The sequence below is a fragment of the Saccopteryx leptura genome, chromosome 3, assembly GCF_036850995.1.
Source record: "Saccopteryx leptura isolate mSacLep1 chromosome 3, mSacLep1_pri_phased_curated, whole genome shotgun sequence".
NCBI lineage: Eukaryota > Metazoa > Chordata > Mammalia > Chiroptera > Emballonuridae > Saccopteryx > Saccopteryx leptura.
The window spans coordinates 114,902,392-114,924,746 of NC_089505.1; the positions used below are offsets into that span (position 1 = coordinate 114,902,392).

General features: G+C 44.0%; 1 protein-coding gene across 2 annotated transcripts; it reads left to right on the forward strand.

Moving 5' to 3' along the window:
* Nucleotides 1-620: 620 nt before the first annotated feature.
* On the forward strand, nucleotides 621-21,312 carry ZFP69 (ZFP69 zinc finger protein). 2 transcript variants are annotated; one of them, XM_066375967.1, is made up of 6 exons: nucleotides 621-1,163; nucleotides 2,570-3,047; nucleotides 4,490-4,575; nucleotides 12,072-12,198; nucleotides 12,491-12,589; nucleotides 20,048-21,312. In XM_066375967.1, exons 2-6 carry the CDS (start codon nucleotides 2,921-2,923, stop codon nucleotides 21,190-21,192), a joined length of 1,584 nt encoding a protein of 527 aa, XP_066232064.1. In that variant the 5' UTR covers nucleotides 621-1,163; nucleotides 2,570-2,920; the 3' UTR covers nucleotides 21,193-21,312. The 2 variants fall into 2 exon arrangements, with proteins under 2 accessions (XP_066232064.1, XP_066232065.1); XM_066375968.1 differs by having other exon boundaries at nucleotides 12,494-12,589.
* The last annotated feature ends 1,043 nt before the right edge of the window (nucleotides 21,313-22,355 follow it).

Genomic DNA, 22,355 nt, shown 5'->3' on the forward strand with positions numbered 1-22,355 from the left:
TCTGAGATGGGTTGGTATAAATATCCAACCTAGCTCATAATTACCAGAGAGGGGAACTCGTTATCCTTTATGCCCCACTCAACCTGCTGCTTTCCTCTTCCTCATCTACTTTATCACTACCTGGGATATTACCTATTTTATTATTTACCTATCTATTTATTTATTTATTTATTATTCTATTTAGTTAACTATTTAATCTCACCGGAATTAAGATCCAAGAAGGCAGGCAGGGGCTGCATTTTGACAACTGCTGTATCCCCAGACTCTGTAACAATGCGCGGCAGAACGCAGGTACTAAGAAGACAGTTGGGGAACGAACGAATGAATGAATGACAGATATGGGGCTTCTGAGAGCTGGCAGTCCACGTGGTCTCGCGGGACCACAGTCTGGAAAGGCGGCGGGTGTGGCCGTCAGCCCTGGGTGTGGGCAGTCCGCGGGGGGCGCGCTCCACCACATCCGGGTTCCGGATTTTCACGCACGCCCCACATCCCCGGAGCCTGCGGGCTCCTAGGCAGAGCTCGTGGGCGGAGCCAGCAGCAGGGCGGGCGGAGCCCGCCGGAAGACTAGCGGGCGCTGGGCGGGGAGGCAGCGCGGCCGCGTGGGTGGGCCGCACCCGGGTTCCAATGGGGCCCGCGCTGGGGTGATCCGCGTCGCAGGCAACTGCAGGGGCGCGTCTTGAGGCTGAGAAGCTGGGAGATGCGGGGCTGCGGCCCAGGGGGCGGGGCTCCAGCTGACCTGGCCGCGGCCGCCGCCCTGCTTTTAAGCCACAGTCGGTGAAGTGTGCAGCCTGTGTAGCCTCGCTTATGTCTGCGGGAAGCTAGTTCAAGGGACCGCTCCCATTGCGGCCCCCAGAGCCCCGCTCGTCGGGTGCGGCTGGGAAAGAACTCGTTGGAGGATAAGGGCTATTAGGAGCAGCACCAGCCCTAGGCCGCCTCTCCGTGGGAATTTGGAGAAGACCCACTTTTAGTCCGGCGGCCGACGTGAACGTTGGGCGTTTTTTGAAGAATGACTGTTTTGAGTGGGGATGTGGTCTGTCTATAGAAGGCTGGGAAAGAACAAAATCTGTTACTTTCTCTAAAGAGACATCCTCTGGAGCTGAGCGCGTCCAGAGCGAGTGCTCTCACCCCACTCTCCCGTCCTACCCGCGTCCAAGGCCGATCTGGTGAGTAGGAGGCTGCGCTGCCTGTGTCGTCAGTCTCCAAATCCGTGGAGGCATGTCTAGGAGCAGTGAGAAAGGGCATCTTCGAATGGAAGCTTCTCTGTCGTTAACCGTTTTGTAATTCTTCACTTTGGTAACAAGACATTTACTTTTTATATATTCATTAGCAGGATACTTCCCACATGCTCCAGTCGGTAGGATGCAGCCCCTTTCTCTGCATCAGTCACAGAGGAAAAAAAGAGATGCCCATAAACTACATACTCTTCCTCACAAACTTCAAAAAGTTGGGTCGGCCTCCAACTCCTAGAGCTAGCACTGATTTGGGGGCCCCAGATACACTGGACCTGGTCGCTGTGGAGAAACCTACCTGCTCTGATGCCAGGAATGAGATAGACGATGTATTTGAGGTGTTTTTCTTTACAAAATTGCCTGTTACAAACAGTTCTACAGCAGTCTTTATTATACTCGAAGTGCTATATTTCCTCCATTTGTAGGCATACTTCTCCAGTTTTAACATTTTTGAAAACAGGATGTATCTTAAAGGAGAGGCTAAAAGGACTTTCCAGCTGCTAGGCAACCGTGTGGGTGGTGATGTATGTGTCACTGCTTGCCTATGTGAAAATGCAGTGATGTGATTATTCCATCGGTTGATATATTTGAAATGAACTTTAAATTGGGACCTCATTTTTTTTTAAATAACTTTAAAAGCTAATGCTGTGATGCAACATTAAAGCAAAAAAGGTTTATAATCATGTTTATTAAAGGTTTACTGTGTGCCTGACATTGTCTCTTTTTTAAAATTTATTTATTTATTTATTTATTTATTTTTACAGAGACAGAGAGTCAGAGAGAGGGATAGACAGGGACAGACAGACAGGAATGGAGAGATGAGAAGCATCAATCATTAGTTTTTCGTTGCGTATTGCAACACCTTAGTTATTCATGGATTGCTTTCTCATATGTGCCTTGACCGCGGGTCTTCAGCAGACCGAGTAACCCCTTGCTTGAGCCGGTGACCTTGGGTCCAAGCTGGTAGCTCAAACCAGATGAGACCGCGCTCAAGCTGGCGCCCTTGGGGTCTCAAACCTGGGTCCTTCCGCATCCCAGTCCGACGCTCTATCCACTGCGCCACCGCCTGGTCAGGCTGGTTTGGAGCTTTTTAAATGCAAGGATCAGGATTATAACCTATTTGTATAACTTCAAAGCCTGCCCTCTTTCAAATCTGTGTCCAAGCAGAAGATGCATGCAGTTTGTAAGGAGGGAAGTCAAGGCAGGGTCAGTGTGTGTCTGTGTATTTTTGGCTGTTTGTTTATGTGTATATGGAACTGGGAACCAGAGCCACATCCAAGAGCATTGATTATCATTTTCCCCACATTGATGCCAAATCTTTGTTTTTGGATCTTTTGCAGTTTTAAATATATTTTTGCAAGTTCTGGAGTTCTGGCTGTATGGTGTTACTCCTGGTCCCTCGTCTCCTGCCATGTGGTCCTCTGGAAGAAGGTAGAGGCATGCACTCAAACCTACCCCACCGGCTGCCTCCCAAGGAGGCAGCATGTAATCTAAGACAGGAGTCAGTTTTTCAGAGTTGTTAAAGTCACAGCAGCCTCTAGGAACCCCCGGGTTCTGGTGTTGCAGGAACATGCCAGAGTCCTGAGGGAGGAGACTGTGCCCAAAGGAGGACCACACAACTGTGAAGCCTCTCAGCAGAGGTCTGGCCGTTTCCTCATCAGAAGTGGAAGCCCGGTGAGGCGGACATTGTCATGCTGCAGCAGCTCCTGATCACCCTGCCTACGGAGGCCGGCACCTGGGTGAAGCTGCACCATCCAGAGAAGGCCAAGGAAGGGACGCCTCTGTGGGAGGATGTGACTAAGATGTTTGAAGGAGAAGGTGAGAATAGACAGATGAAGGGGTGGGGGGGGGGGGGTGAAGAGAAAGAAGGAGATCTAATTTGTGTGTGAAAAGCTAGGTATACTTTCTTGTTCTGGTCTGTTGGGGAGAAAATTGGGAGAAAGCAGGTCTTTGGGATTCATGCTATGGCTTTTGGGAAGGGGATGGCTGTGAGAGTTATGCAGTTCTGGCTGTGTGATCAATGCTTCTGGATCCCTCCTTTCCTGCCTTTTTGTTCCTTGAAGAAGATAGAGGCATGCACTCAAACATACTCAACCGGCTGCCTCCCAAGAAGGCAGTACTTACTGTGCTGGCAGCTCAGGCTCCTTGCTGACATGTGCTCCATGCAGCCCCATGCTGCTCCCATCTCCTGTCCTCAACTACTATACATGACAGGAAGACAGAACACAAGATGTTCCCCACCAGCAGCTCCTGAGTGGGTAAATGTGATTCATAGACAGCAAACTCAAAGCTTTTTTGCATCCTTAAGCCCTTTAATGATTTTCCTTTACAAGTTTCAGTTATTTAGCCCCAAACCACTATCAGTTCTTTCTTTTCATCTGCTGCTGAAAGGAAGGAATGACCTGCTTGATCACTCTGATTTTACCTTGAAATATATGGGTTCAGTGGGAAATCTGTCCAAGATTACACATTATTTAGAGGTCAGAACAGATAAGTGGATAGAGGAATTTGTGTGTTTCATGTGATCTTCTAATTTATGATTCATACCTTTAACACTTTAGATTCAGCCAATATTTATTGGAGTCAAGCTGTATCAGGCAGGGACTTTACTAAGCATCTTGACAGATGGAAAAGTGAATAATGATCTCTTGTGCTAATTATTAATTGATGGAGATAGACATATACACCGATCAAAATAATAGGAGGTATCTACCTAGGAAAATACTATGGTAGAGTTCTTTTGGAAGACAAGTGATAAGAAATATTTTTCCAATTGTATTTATCTGAGAAATTTTCTCAAAGCAGATAGCATTGAATTGGGCCTTGAAAGATGCCTAAGTTTTTTATAGGTTCAGAGAATGGAGACTGTTGTAGTCTGAGGTTGGTGTTCGTATCCAACAGATAAAGGATGGTGATTAGAGGAAACCAGTGCTGGGAAAATAGGCTTCAGGTGGACTTTAGAGTGCCTTGAAGTCCATGGGAAGTGACTGGATTCTTTATCTTGTTAGGAACCTTTGCACAAAGGAGTGGGTTGATAGAGCTGTGCTTTTGGACCAGCATAGACCCTTGGGAAATAGTAATGCTCAAAATAGCGCACTGTAGGTCCTCCTCATTAAGGAAGCTCCAGTTGGCTTGAATCGTTCTAAATGTGCCTCTTTGTCCCTCTATGAGAGAGGAGCCATATTCAGCAGTCTACAGGCAGCTTTTCAATTTGGTGGCTTTTGGGAGATGCAAACCTCGTGGCTCTTTTCCTTCTCCAGCTCTGCTTTCTCAAGATGCTGAGGAGACCCAGGGAGAACGTTTAAACGATGAAGGAACCTCTGGGGCCCGGGCAGCAGAATTCCAGGTGGGATAGAGTTTCCTCTCATTTTTTTTTTTTTTTTGCATGCTTCTTGGGTTTTAAGGCTATAACTTGCTCCTTTGGTCAGAGTGGGAAGTTAAGGCTAATGAATTCAACCTAGGGAGCTCAGAGTCTGTTGCTCTTATGCAGAAAACCAGGCCACAGTGGTAACAAATTATCTGCTCATAGTAGAATTTGTACCTTCCTCCATGTAACTTTAGTTTCTGATGACTGTCTAGATCTAACATTGTGCTAATTTCTGTAAAGAAAGCAAAATGAATAATATAATTCTAGCCTCTAAAAATCAATAGATACCACTTGGGACTTATAAGCCATATATATATATATATATATTAGTATTTCATACTGAAAACAAACTATGTAAGTGAGAAGAAATTCTGTATTCTTAGTGATGTACACATATCACTTGTGAACTTCATGAGGTGACCCTTGGAGTATTGGGAGTAGAGGTCAAACTGCAGCCAAAGAAGGGAGAAGAGAAGAAGTCAGGCCACACAGCGCACATGTTAGCCTGGGCAGCTGGGTTTCAGAAATGGGTGTCCTTACCACCTGGTGGAAGGATAGGTGAGAAAGAAAGAAAATTGTTGAATAAATGGAAAAGGAAGACTATCAAAGAGGAGATGTTATTCGAGGACAGAAGAGTTTTAAGTGAAAATAACTTGGGTTTTGAAATTAGATGGTACAGGATTTGAACTTATATCTTGAATTTACTCACTTGGTGATCTGGGGTAATATTTTTTAGCTGTTTACAATCCCAGTTTCCTTAGCTAATTCATATGCTATACTTTCTAGGATTGAAATGCATTCCAGAGTTACTTGAAGAAATATGGAAGTAATAATAGTCTAATTATTGCATTCTATTTTTCTGGAATTCCTCACTTCCTGACATTTATCAAACACTGATGGGGCATGACCTGTGATGGCGCAGTGGATGAAGCATTGATCTGTAATGCTGAGATTGCCAGTTCAAAACCCTGGACTTGCTTGGTCAAGGCATAGATGGGAGTTGATGCTTCCTGCTGCTCCTCCCTCTTCTCTCTCTCTCTCCCCACCCCCTCTCTAAAATAAAAAATAATAATAAAATTTAAAAACCATTAATGGGATTCTTAGCACTGAGAAAAGATTAAAGTTTTAAAAATTGAAGTATAATTTACATACAGGGTAAAACACAAGAAAGTACATAGTTCTGTTTTGACATATGTATACACCATCTAATCAAATCAAGATATAGAACATTTCTATCATCTCAGAAAGTTCCCTCATGCCCATTTCCAATCAAAACTCTGCTTTGGCCTGGCCTGTGGTGGCGCAGTGGAAAAGGTGTTGGCCTGGAATGCTGAGGCCACCAGTTCGAAACCCCAGGCTTGCCCCGTCAAGGCATATATAAGAAGTAAACAACTGTGAGTTGATACTTGCTGCTCCCCTCCACCGCCTTTCTCTCTCTCCTCTTTCTAAAATCAATCAATAAAATTCTAAAAGAAAAAGAAAAGAAGAAAACTCTGCTTTGCCCCGGTAGAAAGTATATAGGATCTCTATTTATTTCTTTTTTTTTTTTTTCTTATTTCTGAAGCTGGAAACGGGGAGAGACAGTCAGACAGACTCCCGCATGCGCCCGACCGGGATCCACCCGGCACGCCCACCAAGGGCAACGCTCTGCCCACCAGGGGGCGATGCTCTGCCCCTCCGGGGCATCGCTCTGCAGCGACCAAAGCCACTCTAGCACCTGGGGCAGAGGCCAAGGAGCCATCCCTAGCGCCTGGGGCAGAGGCCAAGGAGCCATCCCCAGCGCCCGGGCCATCTTTGCTCCAATGGAGCCTTGGCTGCGGGAGGGGAAGACAGAGACAGAGAGGAAGGAGGGGGGGGTGGGGGGTGGAGAAGCAAATGGGCGCTTCTCCTATGTGTCCTGGCCGGGAATCGAACCTGGGTCCCCCGCAAGCCAGGCCGACGCTCTACCGCTGAGCCAACTGGCCAGGGCCTATTTATTTCTTATAACTGCATATAAATCTTATCTCAAAATAGATTTACGTATAAAATTATCTCAAAATAGAAAATTTGATTAAATGTATATTCTGTAATGTTCTATAAGTGTCAGGTTAAATTGGTTGTTTAAAACTACTTTTTTTTAATTTAGAAAATTAAACAGAGCAAGATGCCATTGATCAATAAGAGTATATAAGTTTCAAGTAAACATTTCTATAGCATGTGAACGGTTGATTGTATTGTATATCAAAGCTAAATTCTTGATCAATTTTTATCTAATTGTGTCAGTTACTGAGAGAAGAATATTATAATATCATTGCTATTTTGTCTGTATCTACCTTTAGTTCTATCAGTTCTGCTTCATTTTGTGTTCTGTTATCTGCTGCATAAACACGTGGGATTGTTGTCTTCTTGATGAACTGACCCTTATCATTATGAAATGTCCACACTTATCATTATAGAGTCTACTTTGTCTGATTTAATATAGCTCTTCCAGTGTTCTTTTAGTTATTGCTTGCATGGTATAACCTTTTCCATTCTTTTTCTTTTATTTTTAATTCAGTGAGAGGGTGGGAGGCAGAGACAGACTCCCACATATGCCCCAACTAGGATCCACCCAGCAAGCCCACTAGGGGGTGATGCTCTGCCCATCTGGGGCCCTTGCTCCATTGCAACCAGAGCCTTTTTTTTTTTTCGCTCCTGAGATGGAGGCCATGGAGCCATCCTCAACACCTGCAGCCAATTCACTCCAGTTGAGCCATGGCTGCAGGAGGGGAGGAGGAGGAGAGAGAAAATCAAGAGGGGGCAGAGTGGAGAAGCAGATGGTTGCTTCTCCTGTGTGCCCTGATCGGGAATCACACCCAGGACATCCATATGTGGGGCCAACACTCTACCACTGAACCAACCGACCAAGGCCTAAAGTGTGACCTTCTTAAATATAAATGGGTCTTGCTGGTTCATCCATTTACAGTTACCATAATCATTGATATGGTGAGATTTAAGTGTATATTCTTATTCTTTGTTTGCTGTTTGTCCCATCCATTCTTTGTTCCCTTCTTACCTTCTTTTGAGACTTGTTTGGAGGTTCTAGCAGGGGAGCACAGCTACTTGTACACCCTTGACCAAAGAACGGTCCTCTCCTTTCTCAGGGAAGGTTGTCCTCTTTGAGCGAGCGCGTAGCTTCAGAAGGGACGCACATGGAGCGGTGAGAGAGGAAGGGGACACCGCCTAGCCAGCCAGATCAGCCGAATCAATCTTGGTGACCAATGGGGTGACAGATGTCGCAGCCAGATCGCCCTCACATCCTTGCCTTCTTTTGAATTGAATAGTTTTTCAGTATTCCATTTTATGTCTTTAATGACTTTTTAGCTACACTTCTTTGGTTTGTTTTCAGTGGTTGCTCTCGCCATTACAATATACATTTTTAAACATATCAGTTGCTTTTAATTAATATTATACTGTTTCACATATAATATGAAAGTCTTATATTTTCATTTACTCTTTTCCATTCTTTGTGTACTATTATAATACATTTTACTTTACATGTTGTAAATTCTATAAGCATTGTTCTTAATTTTGCTTTTAATAATCTGTGTGTTATTAAAAAATTTAGAAAAGGAAAAGAAAATGATTCATATGTGGCCACATATTTACCAATTCTGGCACTCTCAATTCCTTCTTTTAGTTCTGAGTTTTTCTCTGGCACCATTTACCTTCAGCCTAAAGAATGTCAGTTAGCATATCCTGTAGTGTGGGTGTACTGATGACAAATTCTCATAGCTTTTGTTCATTTAAAAATGTCTTTATAGCCCTGGTCGGTTGGCTCAGCGGTAGAGCGTCGGCCTGGCGTGTGGGGGACCCGGGTTCGATTCCCCACCAGGGCACATAGGAGAAGCGCCCATTTGCTTCTCCACCCCCCTCCCTCCTTCCTCTCTGTCTCTTTCTTCCCCTCCCGCAGCCAAGGCTCCATTGGAGCAAAGATGGCCCGGGCGCTGGGGATGGCTCCTTGGCCTCTGCCCCAGGCGCTAGAGTGGCTCTGGTCGCGGCAGAGCGACGCCCTGGAGGGGCAGAGCATCGCCCCCTGGTGGGCAGAGCATCGCCCCTGGTGGGCGTGCTGGGTGGATCCCGGTCGGGCGCATGCGGGAGTCTGTCTGACTGTCTCTCCCCGTTTCCAGCTTCAGAAAAATACAAAAAAATAATAATAATAAAATAAAATAAAATAAAAATAAAAATGTCTTTATATTGTTTTTTAATTTGCGGATCTCTCACTGGATACAGAATTCTAGGTTGACTATTCTTTCTTTAAGTACTTTAAAGATGTTCCATGATCTTTTGGCTTGTATTATTTGGGATGAGAAGTCAGCTGTTATTATTATCATCATTTGCTAATACATGGTGTGTCTTTCTGCTTTTATTTATTTTTAAAAAAGATTTTATTTCTTTTTAGAGAGAGAGAGGGTGAAAAGCATCAACTCATAGTTGCTTCACTTTAGTTGTTCATTGATTGTTTCTTGTATGTGCCTTTATTGGTTAAGCCTGGGGTTTTAAACTGGCACCCTCAGCATCCCAGGTTGATGAACTATCCACTGCACCACCACTGATCAGGCATTTATCAGTTGTAGAATTTTCACTTAGTTCTTTTTTTAGTATTTCTATCTCTCCCCTCAATTACCTCCATGTTTTCACCTATTCTATCTATATTTTATTGTTAATTATATTTTAAAATTTATATATTCTTTTTAAGAAAGAGAGGAAGGGAGAGAAAGAGAGACAGAAACACTGATTGCTTCTCATAAACGCCTTGACCAGGTATGGAACCTGTGACCTCAGGTTCAAGCTGGCAACCCCAGGCTCAAGCAAGTGATCTCGGGTTTCAAACCAGTGACCTCAGCATTCAGGGTCAGTGCTCTATCAACTGCACTTCCAGTGCACCATCGCTGTCCAGGCTTATTGTAAATTCTTTAACATATTTTCGTAATTGCTTTAAGCTTCTTGTCTGCTAATTTCAATGACTTGGTCACCTATGGGTTTGCTTCTTTTTTTTTTTTTTTTTTTTTTTTTTTCATTTTTCTGAAGCTGGAAACAGGGAGAGACAGTCAGACAGACTCCCGCATGCGCCCGACCGGGATCCACCCGGCACGCCCACCATGGGGCGGTGCTCTGCCCCCCAGGGGGCCGATGCTCTGCCCATCCTGGGCGTCGCCATATTGCGACCAGAGCCACTCTAGCACCTGAGGCAGAGGCCACAGAGCCATCCCCAGCGCCCGGGCCATCTTTGCTCCAGTGGAGCCTTGGCTGCGGGAGGGGAAGAGAGAGACAGAGAGGAAAGCGCGGCGGAGGGGTGGAGAAGCAAATGGGCGCTTCTCCTATGTGCCCTGGCCGGGAATCGAACCCGGGTCCTCCGCATGCTAGGCCGACGCTCTACCGCTGAGCCAACCGGCCAGGGCCTCTGGGTTTGCTTCTAATGATTTTTCTTTTTATTTATTTATTTTTTAAGTGAGAGGAGGGGAGATAGTGAGACAGACTCCCACACGCACCCCACTGGGGATCCACTCAGCAACCCCCAATAGGGGCTGATGCTTGAATCAGCCAAGCTATCCTCAGCACCTCATGCCAATTCTTGGACCAGCTGAGCTATCCTCAGCGCCCAGGGCTGATGCTTGAACCAATCAAGCCACTGGTTGCAAGAGGGGAAGAGAGAGAAAAGGGGGAGAGGAAGGGGAAGAGAAGCAGATGGTCACTTCTCATGTGTGCCCTGACCAAGGATCAAACCTGTTATGTCCACATGCTGGGCTGATGCTCTATCCACTGACCCAACCAGCCAGGGCCAATTCTTATTTTCTTAATTGTAGGTCAGATTTTCCTTCTTATACACATGTCTAACAATTTTTCTTTTTTCTTTTTTTTTTTTTTTTGTATTTTTCTGAAGCTGGAAATGGGGAGAGACAGTCAGACAGACTCCCACCTGCGCCCGACCGGGATCCACCTGGCACGCCCACCAGGGGGCAACACTCTGCCCACCAGGGGGCGATGCTCTGCCCCTCCAGGGCATCACTCTGTTGTGACCAGAGCCACTCTAGCACCTGGGGCAGAGGCCAAGGAGCCATCCCCAGCGCCTGGGCCATCTTTGCTCCAATGGAGCCTCGGCTGCAGGAGGGGAAGAGAGAGACAGAGAGGAAGGAGAGGGGGAGGGGTGGAGAAGCAGATGGGTGCTTCTCCTGTGTGCCCTGGCCAGGAATCGAACCCGGGACTTCTGCACGCCAGGCCGACACTCTACCACTGAGCCAACCGGCCAGGGCCCATCTAACAATTTTTTTTTTTTTTTAATTTCACTCTTTTTTTTTTTTTTTATTCATTTTAGAGAGGGAGAGAGAAAGACAGAGAGAGAGAGAAAGAGAGAGAGAGAGAGAGAGAGGAGAGAGAGACAGGGGGGAGGAGCTGGAAGCATCAACTCCCATATGTGCCCGACCAGGCAAGCCCAGGTTTCGAACCGGCGACCTCAGCATTTCCAGGTCGACGCTTTATCCACTGCGCCACGACAGGTCAGGCCTAACAATTTTTTTTATTGTAGTTTGGATACTGTGTATAAAAGAACAGTTGAGGATTAAATAGATATATATATCTATGTCTATATATAGGTAGATATCTATATATAGATATAGATCCTTATAATTTGTCTCATTCTGTTTTTTTTCTAAGAGACTCTAGGCCCTATAGTGATTAAGATGGGGGACCAATTATTCTATTCCTCCTACAGCTGTGGCTGAGTTCTGGCTGAGACACAGCTTTTATTGAGTTTACTTCTGATGAACTAGCTACCATTGTCCCACGATATTACTGCAGAGCGTCTGATTTTTTTAATCTCAGTATTTGAGCCAGGAAGACGTTAGACTACAGTTCCAGACAGTATTATTCATCTTTGCATTAAACTCCAGCAGGGCCCAGAATTTACTCTCAGCAGGAATGCACTGGTCTTTGTGACAATAAGTGCTAAAAGCCTCTCTTCTCCCTCCCACTGCTCCCTCGGCCTCTGTGATCTCATCTTCTTCCAATCTCCCCTTTACTAACCTGCCCCCAGTGATGCTGTTCACTCTCCTGCTCCTCAGACAAGCCAACGACACTCTCACCTTAGTTCCTTTGTATCTGCCCAGGATACTCTCCTCTCAGATTTCCAAAACACTATCTCTCACTGAATTCACATCTCTGGTCAGATATCACCCTTTTAGAGAGGCCTTGCCCCACCACCCTATATAGAAGATTATCCCTATCCTCACTGTGTCTCCCCCTGTTCCCCTTTTCCTGCCTAGTTTATTCTAAGGCACATATACCATCTATCCTTTTGTGTATTTAATTATGGTAATCTCCAGACACTCTCCAAACAGATCCAGTAGGGGCTCCCAGTAAAACTAGTTTAGACTCTCAGAATTTAGAATACTGTCAGAACTCCATGGACCTTAATGGAAGTGGTCTGTGGATGAAAAGCAATGTATTTGATGTTCTAGGAACTGTTAACCTTCAAGGACATATCTGTGGACTTCACCCAGGAGGAGTGGGGGCAACTGGCCCCCGCTGACCGGAATCTGTACCGGGAGGTGATGCTGGAGAACTACGGGAACCTGGTCTCAGTGGGTAAGGACGGGCTGAGCATTTATCCAGACACCTGCCCATTACAGGAGAGTCGTCATTTCTAAATTATTAAATGTCGTGGATTCCCTGGATCCTAGCCCTGGGTTCTGTGTTAGAGATGTCTCCTTCCTTTGAAAATCAGGCCAGGGCATCTTCTTCTCCTTCCTTTCCTTTGTAGAGCTAAAATAGAAAGACATGCTCTGGTGGCCTTTCTATTTTCAGGACTGGAACTAACTTCTGGAGATGGTTCTTAGACCTCCACATAAACATTCATACTCTTTTTTTACTCCATAAGCAGGGTATGAACTTTCCAAACCTCAGGTGATTTCCCAGTTGGAGAAAGGAGAAGAGCCATGGATAAGAGAAAAAGAAGGCCCAGAATATCCCAGTTCAGGTGAGCCAGGGCAGATGGTACCTTTACATATGTAGGCCAGGGTGCCCCAAGTCTTCTTAGGCTGTGGGGTCCCTGGACTCTAGCCTTTACTTGACCTTGCAAAAGTCTCTCTAGAGTTGGAGGGAAGGGAAGTCTTGTCCTCCTTAAGATTAAACTTGAGCCTGACTAGGCGGTGGTGCAGTGGATAAAGCGTCAGACTGGGACGCAGAGGACCCAGGTTTGAAACCCTGAGGTCACTGGCTTGAGCACAGGGTCGCTGACTTGAGTGTAGGATCATAGCTATGACCTCATGGTTACTGGCTTGAGCCCACAGGTTGCTGGCTTGAGTCTAAGGTCACTGGCTTGAGCAAGGGGTCATTCGCTCTGCTGTAGTCCCTCAGTCAAGGCACATATGAGAACGCAATCAATTAACAACTAAGGAACTGCAGTGAAGACTTAATGCTTCTCATCTCTCTCCGTTCCTGTCTGTCTGTCCCTATCTGTGCCTCTCTCTGACTCTCTCTGTCTCTGTCAAAAAAAAAAAGATTAAACTTGATTTTCCCTCTTTCTTCTGTATTCTGAAGTCTGCCAATTGAAAGTTCCTTTCTCTGTTCAGTCTGATGTACTCAGTCTCTCCTCACAGAAAACAGATCTCTGCTCAGGACTTTTACTGCATTTTGCAGGTCTTTGATTTTCTCTCTTTCATTCTGTGTCCACTTTTACCAACTTTTCTTTCACTCTTTAAATGCATATCTTTATTTTTTGTAACAACTACTTTATGAAAACTGTAAGAGAATTACTACAGAATTCCTTCTCAAATTCAGTGGTCTTCAACAATCTTCTTAAAGTTTGTCATATTTTGAAACATTTTTTTTTTTAACAGAGACAGATAGGGACAGACAGGAAAGGAGAGAGATGAGAAGTATCAATGCCTTCTTGCGGCACTTTAGTTGTTACTTGATTGCTTCTCATATGTGCCTTGACTGAGGGGCTTCAGCAGACCCCTTGCTCAAACCAGTGAACTTGGGCTCAAAGCAGCAACCATGGGGTCATGTCTGTGATCCCACGCTCAAGCCACCGACACCGCGCTCAAACTGGTGAGCCTGTGCTCAAGAAGGATGAGCTCATGCTCAAGCCAGCAACCTTGGGGTTTCAAACCTGGGTCCTCTGCGTCTCAGTCCAATGCTCTACCCACTGCGCCACTGCCTGATCTGGCTTTGAATTATTTTTGATGTTCAGAAAGGCATACAGAACATTATAACAAGTTTCTGTGTAGCTTCCACCTCCATCAAGAACTAAAACAGAGTTGAAGCCTTGTTTTTCCCCACCTACCTTTTGACATAACCAATTCTCCTGAGTTTAAATATTACTATTCCCAAATGTGCCGTCATATGTTTACTACATTTGTATGATCCTGAACAACATATAGCATTGTTTTGCATGTTATTATTCTTTAAATAAATGGTATATATGCTTCTTTCAATTACTTTTTTCATTCAACACTATTTATGTTTATCCATGTTAATTCATTTCCATTGAATTAATGGACCATAGTTTATCCATTGTCCTGTTGATAGACCTTTATACTGTTTCTAAATTTGGCGGTTACAGAGATGCTACAGTGTCTTCATGTATATGTTCTCTTGTGTGTACATGCAAGAGCTTCTCTAAGATATTTGGTAGAAGCAAAACTGTTGGGTCATGGAGGATGTGCTCCTTCATTTGCTAGGTGTTACCAAATTGCTCTCAGTTGTACCCATCAGCAGGTCTTAAGTGTTTCCAGAACTCAGCATCACTGTTAGAATTTGGCATTGACAAACTTTTAAAATTGTGTAAACTCAGTGGGTGAATACAGTGTCTTGTTATTTTTTGTTTGTTTGTTTCCCTGATTACCAGTGAGATGAAGCATATTTCCATGTTACTGACCATCAAGTATTCCTCTTTTAATTGCTTATTTATATCCTTTCCCAATTGTTCTATTATTGTTTTCCTTTTTTATTGATTTATAGAAAAGATATAAAATATATGTTATCCTGTCTTTTAAAAATTTTGCTTTTCTTTTTTTCTTTTTTTATTTAGTGGGGTAGAGTGAGAAATATCAACTTATAGTTGCTTCACTTTAGTTGTTCACTGCTTGTTGTATGTACTTTGACCAGGCCAGCCTGGGGTTTTGAACCAGTGATCTCCACATTCCAGGTCAATGCTCTATCTACTGCATCACTACAGGCCAGGCAAATTTTGCTTTTCATAGTTAGGTTTAATTCACTAGGAATTTATTTTATATATAGTGTAAAGTGAGTATCTAGTTTAATATTTTCCACATGGATAATCAATCTAGGAATCACTTACAGTTTTTATAGTTATAATAGTTATTTATCAATAGTTAATGGCACTGTCAAGTTTGTAATGCTTGGGCCTGTTTCTGGGCTCTCCAGGCTGTCTTAATTACTGTATTTCATAGTGAAACTTTATCTCTAGTAAAGGTAGTTCTTCCACCTTGCTCTTTAAAACTGTCTGGCCTTGCCCTAGCCGGTTGGCTCAAGTGGTAGAGCGTCGGCCTGGCGTGCAGAAGTCACGGGTTCGATTTCCGGCCGGGGCACACAGGAGAAGCGCCCATCTGCTTCTCCACTCCTCCCCCTCTCCTTCCTCTCTGTCTCTCTCTTCCCCTCCTGCAGCGGAGGCTCCATTGGAGCAAAGATGGCCCGGGCGCTGGGGATGGCTCCGTGGCCTCTGCCTCAGGCGCTAGAGTGGCTCTGGTCGCAACAGAGCTACGCCCCGGATGGGCAGAGCATCGCCCCCTGGTGGGCATGCCAGGTGGATCCCGGTCGGGCACATGCAGGAATCTGTCTGACTACCTCCCCATTTCCAGCTTCGGAAAAATAAAAAAAAAAACACACAAAAAAAACTGTCTGGGCTTTTCTGAGCCCCTTGCTTTTCCAAAGAAATTATTTAATGACCACATCAAATATATATATAAAATGCATCAAAATTATATAATGTGCAATGTTCATTGCACACACACACATACACACACACACACACACACACAGTCATATTCACAAATACTCTGGTAGTATTTTTATTAGAATAGAATTGAATTTATAAGGCCCTGGCTTGTTGACTCAGTGGTAGAGCATCAGCCTGGCATGTGGATGTCCCAGGTTTGATTCCTAGTCAGGGCACACAGGAGAAGCAACCATCTGCATCTCCACCCCTTCCCTTCCCCCTTCTCTCTCTTCCCCTCCTGTAGCCATGGCTCGATTGAGTTTGAGTACATTGGCCCTGGGCACTGAGGTTGGCTCTATGGAGCCTCCTCTTTAGGTACTAAAAATAGCTCAGTTGCAAGCATGGCTCCAGGTGGGCAGAGCATCGGCCCACATGGGGATTGCTGAGTAGATTCTGGTTGGGGTGTATGTGGAAATCTGTCTTTCTATCTCCCATCCTCTCACTTGGAAAAGAAGAAAAAAATTTTTTTTTAAAGAATTGAATTTATGGATCAATTCAGGGGGGTTAATATTATGATATTGAGTCCTACTATCTAGGAACATGATATATTGCTTTATTGATATTTCCTAATATTTTTCTTTTTTTTAGATTTTTGTTTTAATTTTTTTTTTTTTTTTTGTATTTTTCTGAAGCTGGAAACGGGGAGAGACAGTCAAACAGACTCCCGCATGCGCCCGACCGGGATCCACCCGGCACGCCCACTAGGGGCGATGCTCTGCCCACCAGGGGGCGATGCTCTGCCCCTCCGGGGGGTCGCTCTGCCGAGACCAGAGCCACTCTAGCGCCTGGGGCAGAGGCCAAGGAGCCATCCCCAGCGCCCGGGCCATCTTTGCTCCAATGGAGCCTCGGCTGCGGGAGGGGAAGAGAGAGACAGAGAGGAAGGAGGGGGAGGGGGTGGAGAAGCAAATGGGCGCTTCTCCTATGTTCCCTGGCCGGAAATCGAACCCGGGTCCCCCGCACGCCAGGCCGACGCTCTACCGCTGAGCCAACCGGCCAGGGACTGTTTTAATTTTTTAATTGAATTTATTGGGGTGACATTGGCTCACCATACAGGTTTTAGTCTAATTTTTTTTCAGTAAAGTTTCAGGATTTTCCCCTAAAGGTCTTGTGTATATTTATCTCTTTTGTCAGATTCATCTTGAAGACCCTTTATTTTGACGCTATTGTAGATGGTGTATTTTTTTTCAATTATATTTTCTGTTTGTTGCTAGTATATAATAACATTGTTGGTTTTATATATTGATCTTATAGCCAACCACCTTGTTTCACTTGTTTTCTTTTTTTAAGTTTTTCTCCTTTTTTAAACAAAAATTTTATTTACTGATTTTTAGAGAGAGGGGAAGGGAGAAAGAGAGAGACAGGAACGTTGATTTGTTCCTGCCTGGAGATCAAACTGGCAATCTCTGCACTTTGGGATAATGCTCTAACCAACGGAGCTATCCAACCAGGGCCCCTCTGTCAGTAATTCCAGTAATTTTTTTGTACATTCTCTTGGGTCTCAACTTATAATAATGAAAATAATAGTAAGCCTGACCAGGTGGTGGCACAGTGGATAGAGCATCAACCTGGGATGCTGAGGACCCCAGTTCAAAACTCCGAGGTCACTGGCTTGAGCCCAGAGGTCACTGGCTTAAAACCCAAGCTTGCTGGTTCAAGCCCAAGATTGCTGGCTCGAGCCACGGGTCACTGGCTCAGCTGGACCCCTTAGTCCAGGCACATGTGACAAAGCAATCAATGAACAACAAAGTCCACAACTACAAGTTGATGCTTTTCATCTCACTCCCCCTTCTTGTCTGTCTCTCTCTCTCTCCCTCTCTCTCTCTTGCTAAAAAAATAAAAAATAAATAAATAAAAATAGTAGAAGCTACAATGGTATTCTTTTCCTACCTCTGGGTAAAATCTCAAAGAAATCCCATAGACAAGCAGTCCTTCTAAATAATAAAAAGTCTGATTTTAATAAAATGGTTAGTTCAGTGAACTAATAAAAACTTCTAACTTCATTCAAAATTAAGTCTTTTTTTTTAAAGATTTTATTTTATTTTACAGAGGGGTGGGTGGAGTGAGAAGTATCAACCCATAGTTGCTTCATTTTAGTTGTTCATTGGTTGCTTGTTGTGTATGCTTTGACCTGGCAAGACCCTGGTTTTGAACCAGTGACCTCAGCATTCCAGGTCAACACTTTATCCACTGCACCACCACAGGTGAGACACAAAGTTAAATCTTTTCACTTCCCCTAGTTTGGGCTGCTTCAGGCCTGGAGATTGAATTGGAGAAGGGGACTTAAATGGCCTCTTTTATCTTTCCCTGTCTTCTTCTCTTCCTCCTCCACTATTCAAGACCCAAATTGGGCCTGCAGAACATAGACTATTCTTGCCTCTATTCATTTAGAATTTGGAAATACAGGGTCTGGTCAATGGCTCAGTGGATAGAATGTTGGTCCAGCATATGGACATTCTGGGTTCAATTCCTGGTCAGGGCACACAGGAGAAGCAACTTCTCTCCACCCCTCCCCTTTCTCTCTCTCTTCCCTCCCACTGCCAGTAGCTCAGTTTGTTCAAGTGTGGTCCCGGGCACTGAGGATAGCTTGGCTGGTCTGAGCACATCAGCCTCAGGTGCTAAAAATAGCTCAGTACTCGAGCATTGGCTTAAGATGAGGTTGCCAGGTGGATCCTCTTTGGGAGTCTGCCTCACTATCTCCCCTCATCTCACCTAAAAAGGAAAAGAAAAGATTTTGGAAATACTAATGATCCTTTGTGTTGACCCAAAAATCCTACAAGAACTTATACCTTTCAAGAATACAAAGTTGTCAGTTGAAATATTAGAGTAATGGGTACAACAAATGATCAAGTTAGAAAACCAGTCATAATTTTAAAGGTTAAAAGATATTTTCATAGACCATAGCAATATAGCCTGACCAGGTGGTAGCTCAATGTATAGAGCATTAGCGTTGACCTGGAACACTGAGGACCCAGGTTTGAAACTCTGAGGTCGCCAGCTTGAGCATGGGCTCACTAGCTTGAGTATGGGATCATAGACATAACCTCATGGGGACTGGCTTGAGCCCAAAGGTCACTCACTGGCTTGAAGACCAAGGTCGCTGTTTTGAGCAAGGGGTCACTGACTCAGCTGGAGCCCCCTGGTCAAGGAACATATGAGAAAGCAATCAATGAACAAGTAAGGTACCACAGTGAAGAATTGGTGTTTCTCATCTCTCTCCTTTCCTGTTTGTCCCTATCTGTTCCTCTTTCTCTCTCTCTTTCTTTCTCTCCCCCTCCCCGCCATGTGCATGCTAAAAAAAAAATAATAGCAATATAGTCTTGGTTTCTTACAAGTCTTCTCTGTAAAATAACACTTCCAGGTACACATTAATAAGCACAGGAAACAGAAAAATGTGTATTAACACAAGTTTCAGTAAAAGATGGCTCAATGTTCATGTGGATTTTCTTAGTTCCAACATTATTTTTTTTTCCTTTTTTTCTTTTTATTTTTTCTGAAGCTGGAAACGGGGAGAGACAGTCAGACAGACTCCTGCATGCGCCCGACCGGGATACACCCGGCACGCCCACCAGGGGCGATGCTCTGCCCACCAGGGGGCGATGCTCTGCCCCTCTGGGGCGTCGCTCTGCCATGACCAGAGCCACTCTAGCACCTGGGGCAGAGGCCAAGGAGCCATCCCTAGCGCCCGGGCCATCTTTGCTCCAATGGAGCCTTGGCTGCGGGAGGGGAAGAGAAAGACAGAGAGGAAGGAGGGGGTGGGGGTGGAGAAGCAAATGGGCTCTTCTCCTATGTGCCCTGGCCGGAAATCGAACCCGGGTCCCCCCGCACGCCAGGCCAACGCTCTACCGCTGAGCCAACTGGCCAGGGCCCCAACATTATTTTTTTTAACTAGTATATCTTGCTGCTGCTGGAGTGAGGAGAGAGACAACTTTTTATTTTTATGAGATGTTTTTCTAAAAGTATTTGTCAACTTAAAAGACATTTTTAAGACATAACTCTGAATTTTCATGGTTTACTATTATTAGAAAGAGCAGAACTAAAATGCTCAAGTTTTGCTTTCTCTATATCATACTTTTACTCTGCTTACTGTTTCTTAATTTAATTTTCCACTACCTCTCCAGATGCATAACCATATTTAAAAATAATGAAAATCTTGCCTGACCTGTGGTGGCGCAGTGGATAAAGCGTCGACCTGGAAATGCTGAGGTTGCCGGTTTGAAACCCTGGGCTTACCTGGTCAAGGCACATATGGGAGTTGATGCTTCCAGCTCCTCCCCGCCTTCTCTCTCTCTATCTCTCCTCTCTCTCTCTCTCTGTCTCTCCCTCTCCTCTCTAAAATGAATAAAAAAAAATAATGAAAATCTCATGTAGTTTATATGTATTGTTACCTAAATCTCTATTCCATATACACTACAGTAACTGAGTTTTCAAAGCATAAAGAATATGAGTTATTTGTATTTTTTCCATTTCTTTCAGACTTGAAGAGTAAAACAGAAACCAGAATGTCAACTGCAAAAACTGACATTTTACAGGAACAGTTATGTCAGGGCATTATGATGGAAGGGTTCATGACGGATGATGTCATTGATTCCACATTGAGAAAAGTCTCCAAATATGATGATGAATTAAAAAGACATCAGGACGCCCATGGAAGAGATGTAAGACAAGCCTTTTTGACCCATAAGAAGAGAGGCCAAGAAACTAACAAATTTAGGGGAAATATTGTGAGTTCAGATGTTGTTATAGAACAGAGGTACCATAAATATGACACACTTAGAAAGAGGAACAAATACAAATTAGATCTGATTACTCATCCAACAAGTTACATAAGAACAAAAACCTATGAATGTAATATTTGTGAAAAAATCTTCAAACAACCCATTCATCTTACTGAACACATGAGAATTCATACTGGTGAGAAACCTTTCAGATGTAAGGAATGTGGAAGGGCCTTTAGTCAAAGTGCATCTCTTAATACCCACCAGAGAATCCACACTGGTGAGAAACCCTTTGAATGTGAAGAATGTGGCAAAGCCTTCAGACATCGCTCCTCTCTTAATCAGCATCACAGAACTCACACTGGGGAGAAACCCTATGTATGTGATAAATGTCAGAAAGCTTTCAGCCAGAACATTAGCTTGATCCAGCATTTGAGAACTCATTCTGGAGAGAAACCCTTTATATGCAATGAGTGTGGGAAAACCTTCCGACAAATTAGACACCTTAGTGAACATATAAGAATTCATACTGGGGAGAAGCCCTATGCGTGCACTGCATGTTGTAAAACATTTAGTCATAGAGCATATCTAACACATCACCAGAGAATCCATACTGGGGAGAGACCCTACAAATGTAAAGAATGTGGGAAAGCCTTTAGGCAGAGGATCCATCTTAGCAACCATAAAACTGTTCATACAGGAGTGAAAGCATATGAGTGCAACCGCTGTGGAAAAGCCTATAGGCATGACTCATCCTTTAAGAAACATCAGAGACATCACACAGGAGAAAAACCTTATGAATGTAACGAATGTGGAAAAGCCTTCAGCTATAATTCATCACTTACTCGGCACCATGAAATACACAGGAGGAATGCCTTCAGAAATAATGTAAAAACAACATGAGAACAAAAGCCACGTCTAAATCAATGATTCTGTGCTTTTAAATTTCAGGACTCTAAATTTGAATTATTGATAGAATGATGCCAACTTCTAATTTTGTCCATTGTATAAATAAACACTACATTGATAACTATCATCTACCAACACCATAAAGAGTAATTAATCAAGAATAATGGATGGTCCTTCCAATTAAATTCAACAATATGGAAAATTCACACATTATTATTATTTTTCTGATATTATGGTACATTAATAGCTTATTCTTGGGCATTCACTGATTTATAGGCCAGCACTTGGGAACTACTGTTTAAAATGTCATCACCCCCATCCCTGGTCAGTTAGCTTAGTTGGTTGGAGCATTGTCCGGTAATACCAAGGTTGCAGGTTTGATCCTGGGTCAGGGCACATATGGGAAGCAACCAATGAGCACACAACTATCAATAGAACAACAAATGAATGCTCCTCTCTCTCTCCCTCCCTTTGTCTCTAAAAATCAATCAATAAAAGAATAAATGTCACCACCCCCATGTTTTAAATTACAACTTTATGTATTTATTTTTAGAGAGAAACATCAATCTGCTCTTCAATTATTTATGGATTCATTGATTGATTCTTTTATGTGCCCTGACCAGGGGTTGAACCTGCAACCTTGGCATATGGGGAGGATGCTCTAACCAACTGAGCTACCTGGCCAGGGAAAATTTTATTTTATTTTAATAGGAAAAAATTTCACATGGTACAAAGTTCAAAGGGCACAGACAAGCACTAGCTGGACAGCTCTGTTGGTTAGAGCATCGTCTGGAAGCACAGAGGTTGCCAGTTTGATCCCTGGTCAGGGGATGTACAGGAACAGATCGATGTTCCTGTCTGTCTCTTGCTCTCTTTCTTCCTCTCTCTAAAATCAATAAACATTAAAAAAAAAATGTACAGACAGTTGTATGGATGAGAAGTCTCCTTCCTCCATTCCTCACCACCAAATTCTACTTTTTTTTTTTTTGACACACACAGAGCGAGAGGGATAGACAGGAACAGAGAGAGATGAGAACATCAATCATCAGTTTTTCATTGCAACACCTTAGTTGTTCATTGATTGCTTTCTCATATGTGCCTTGACCACGGGTCTTCAGCAGACCGAGTGACCCCTTGCTCGAGCCAGCGACCTTGGG

Coding starts and splice junctions, on each gene's coding strand:
- ZFP69 (XM_066375967.1), top strand. CDS start 2,921: ATGCTGCAGCAGCTCCTGATCACCCTGCCTACGGAGGCCGGCACCTGG. Junction 3,048..4,489: donor TAAGATGTTTGAAGGAGAAG/GTGAGAATAGAC, acceptor TTCCTTCTCCAG/CTCTGCTTTCTCAAGATGCT. Junction 4,576..12,071: donor CCCGGGCAGCAGAATTCCAG/GTGGGATAGAGT, acceptor TTGATGTTCTAG/GAACTGTTAACCTTCAAGGA.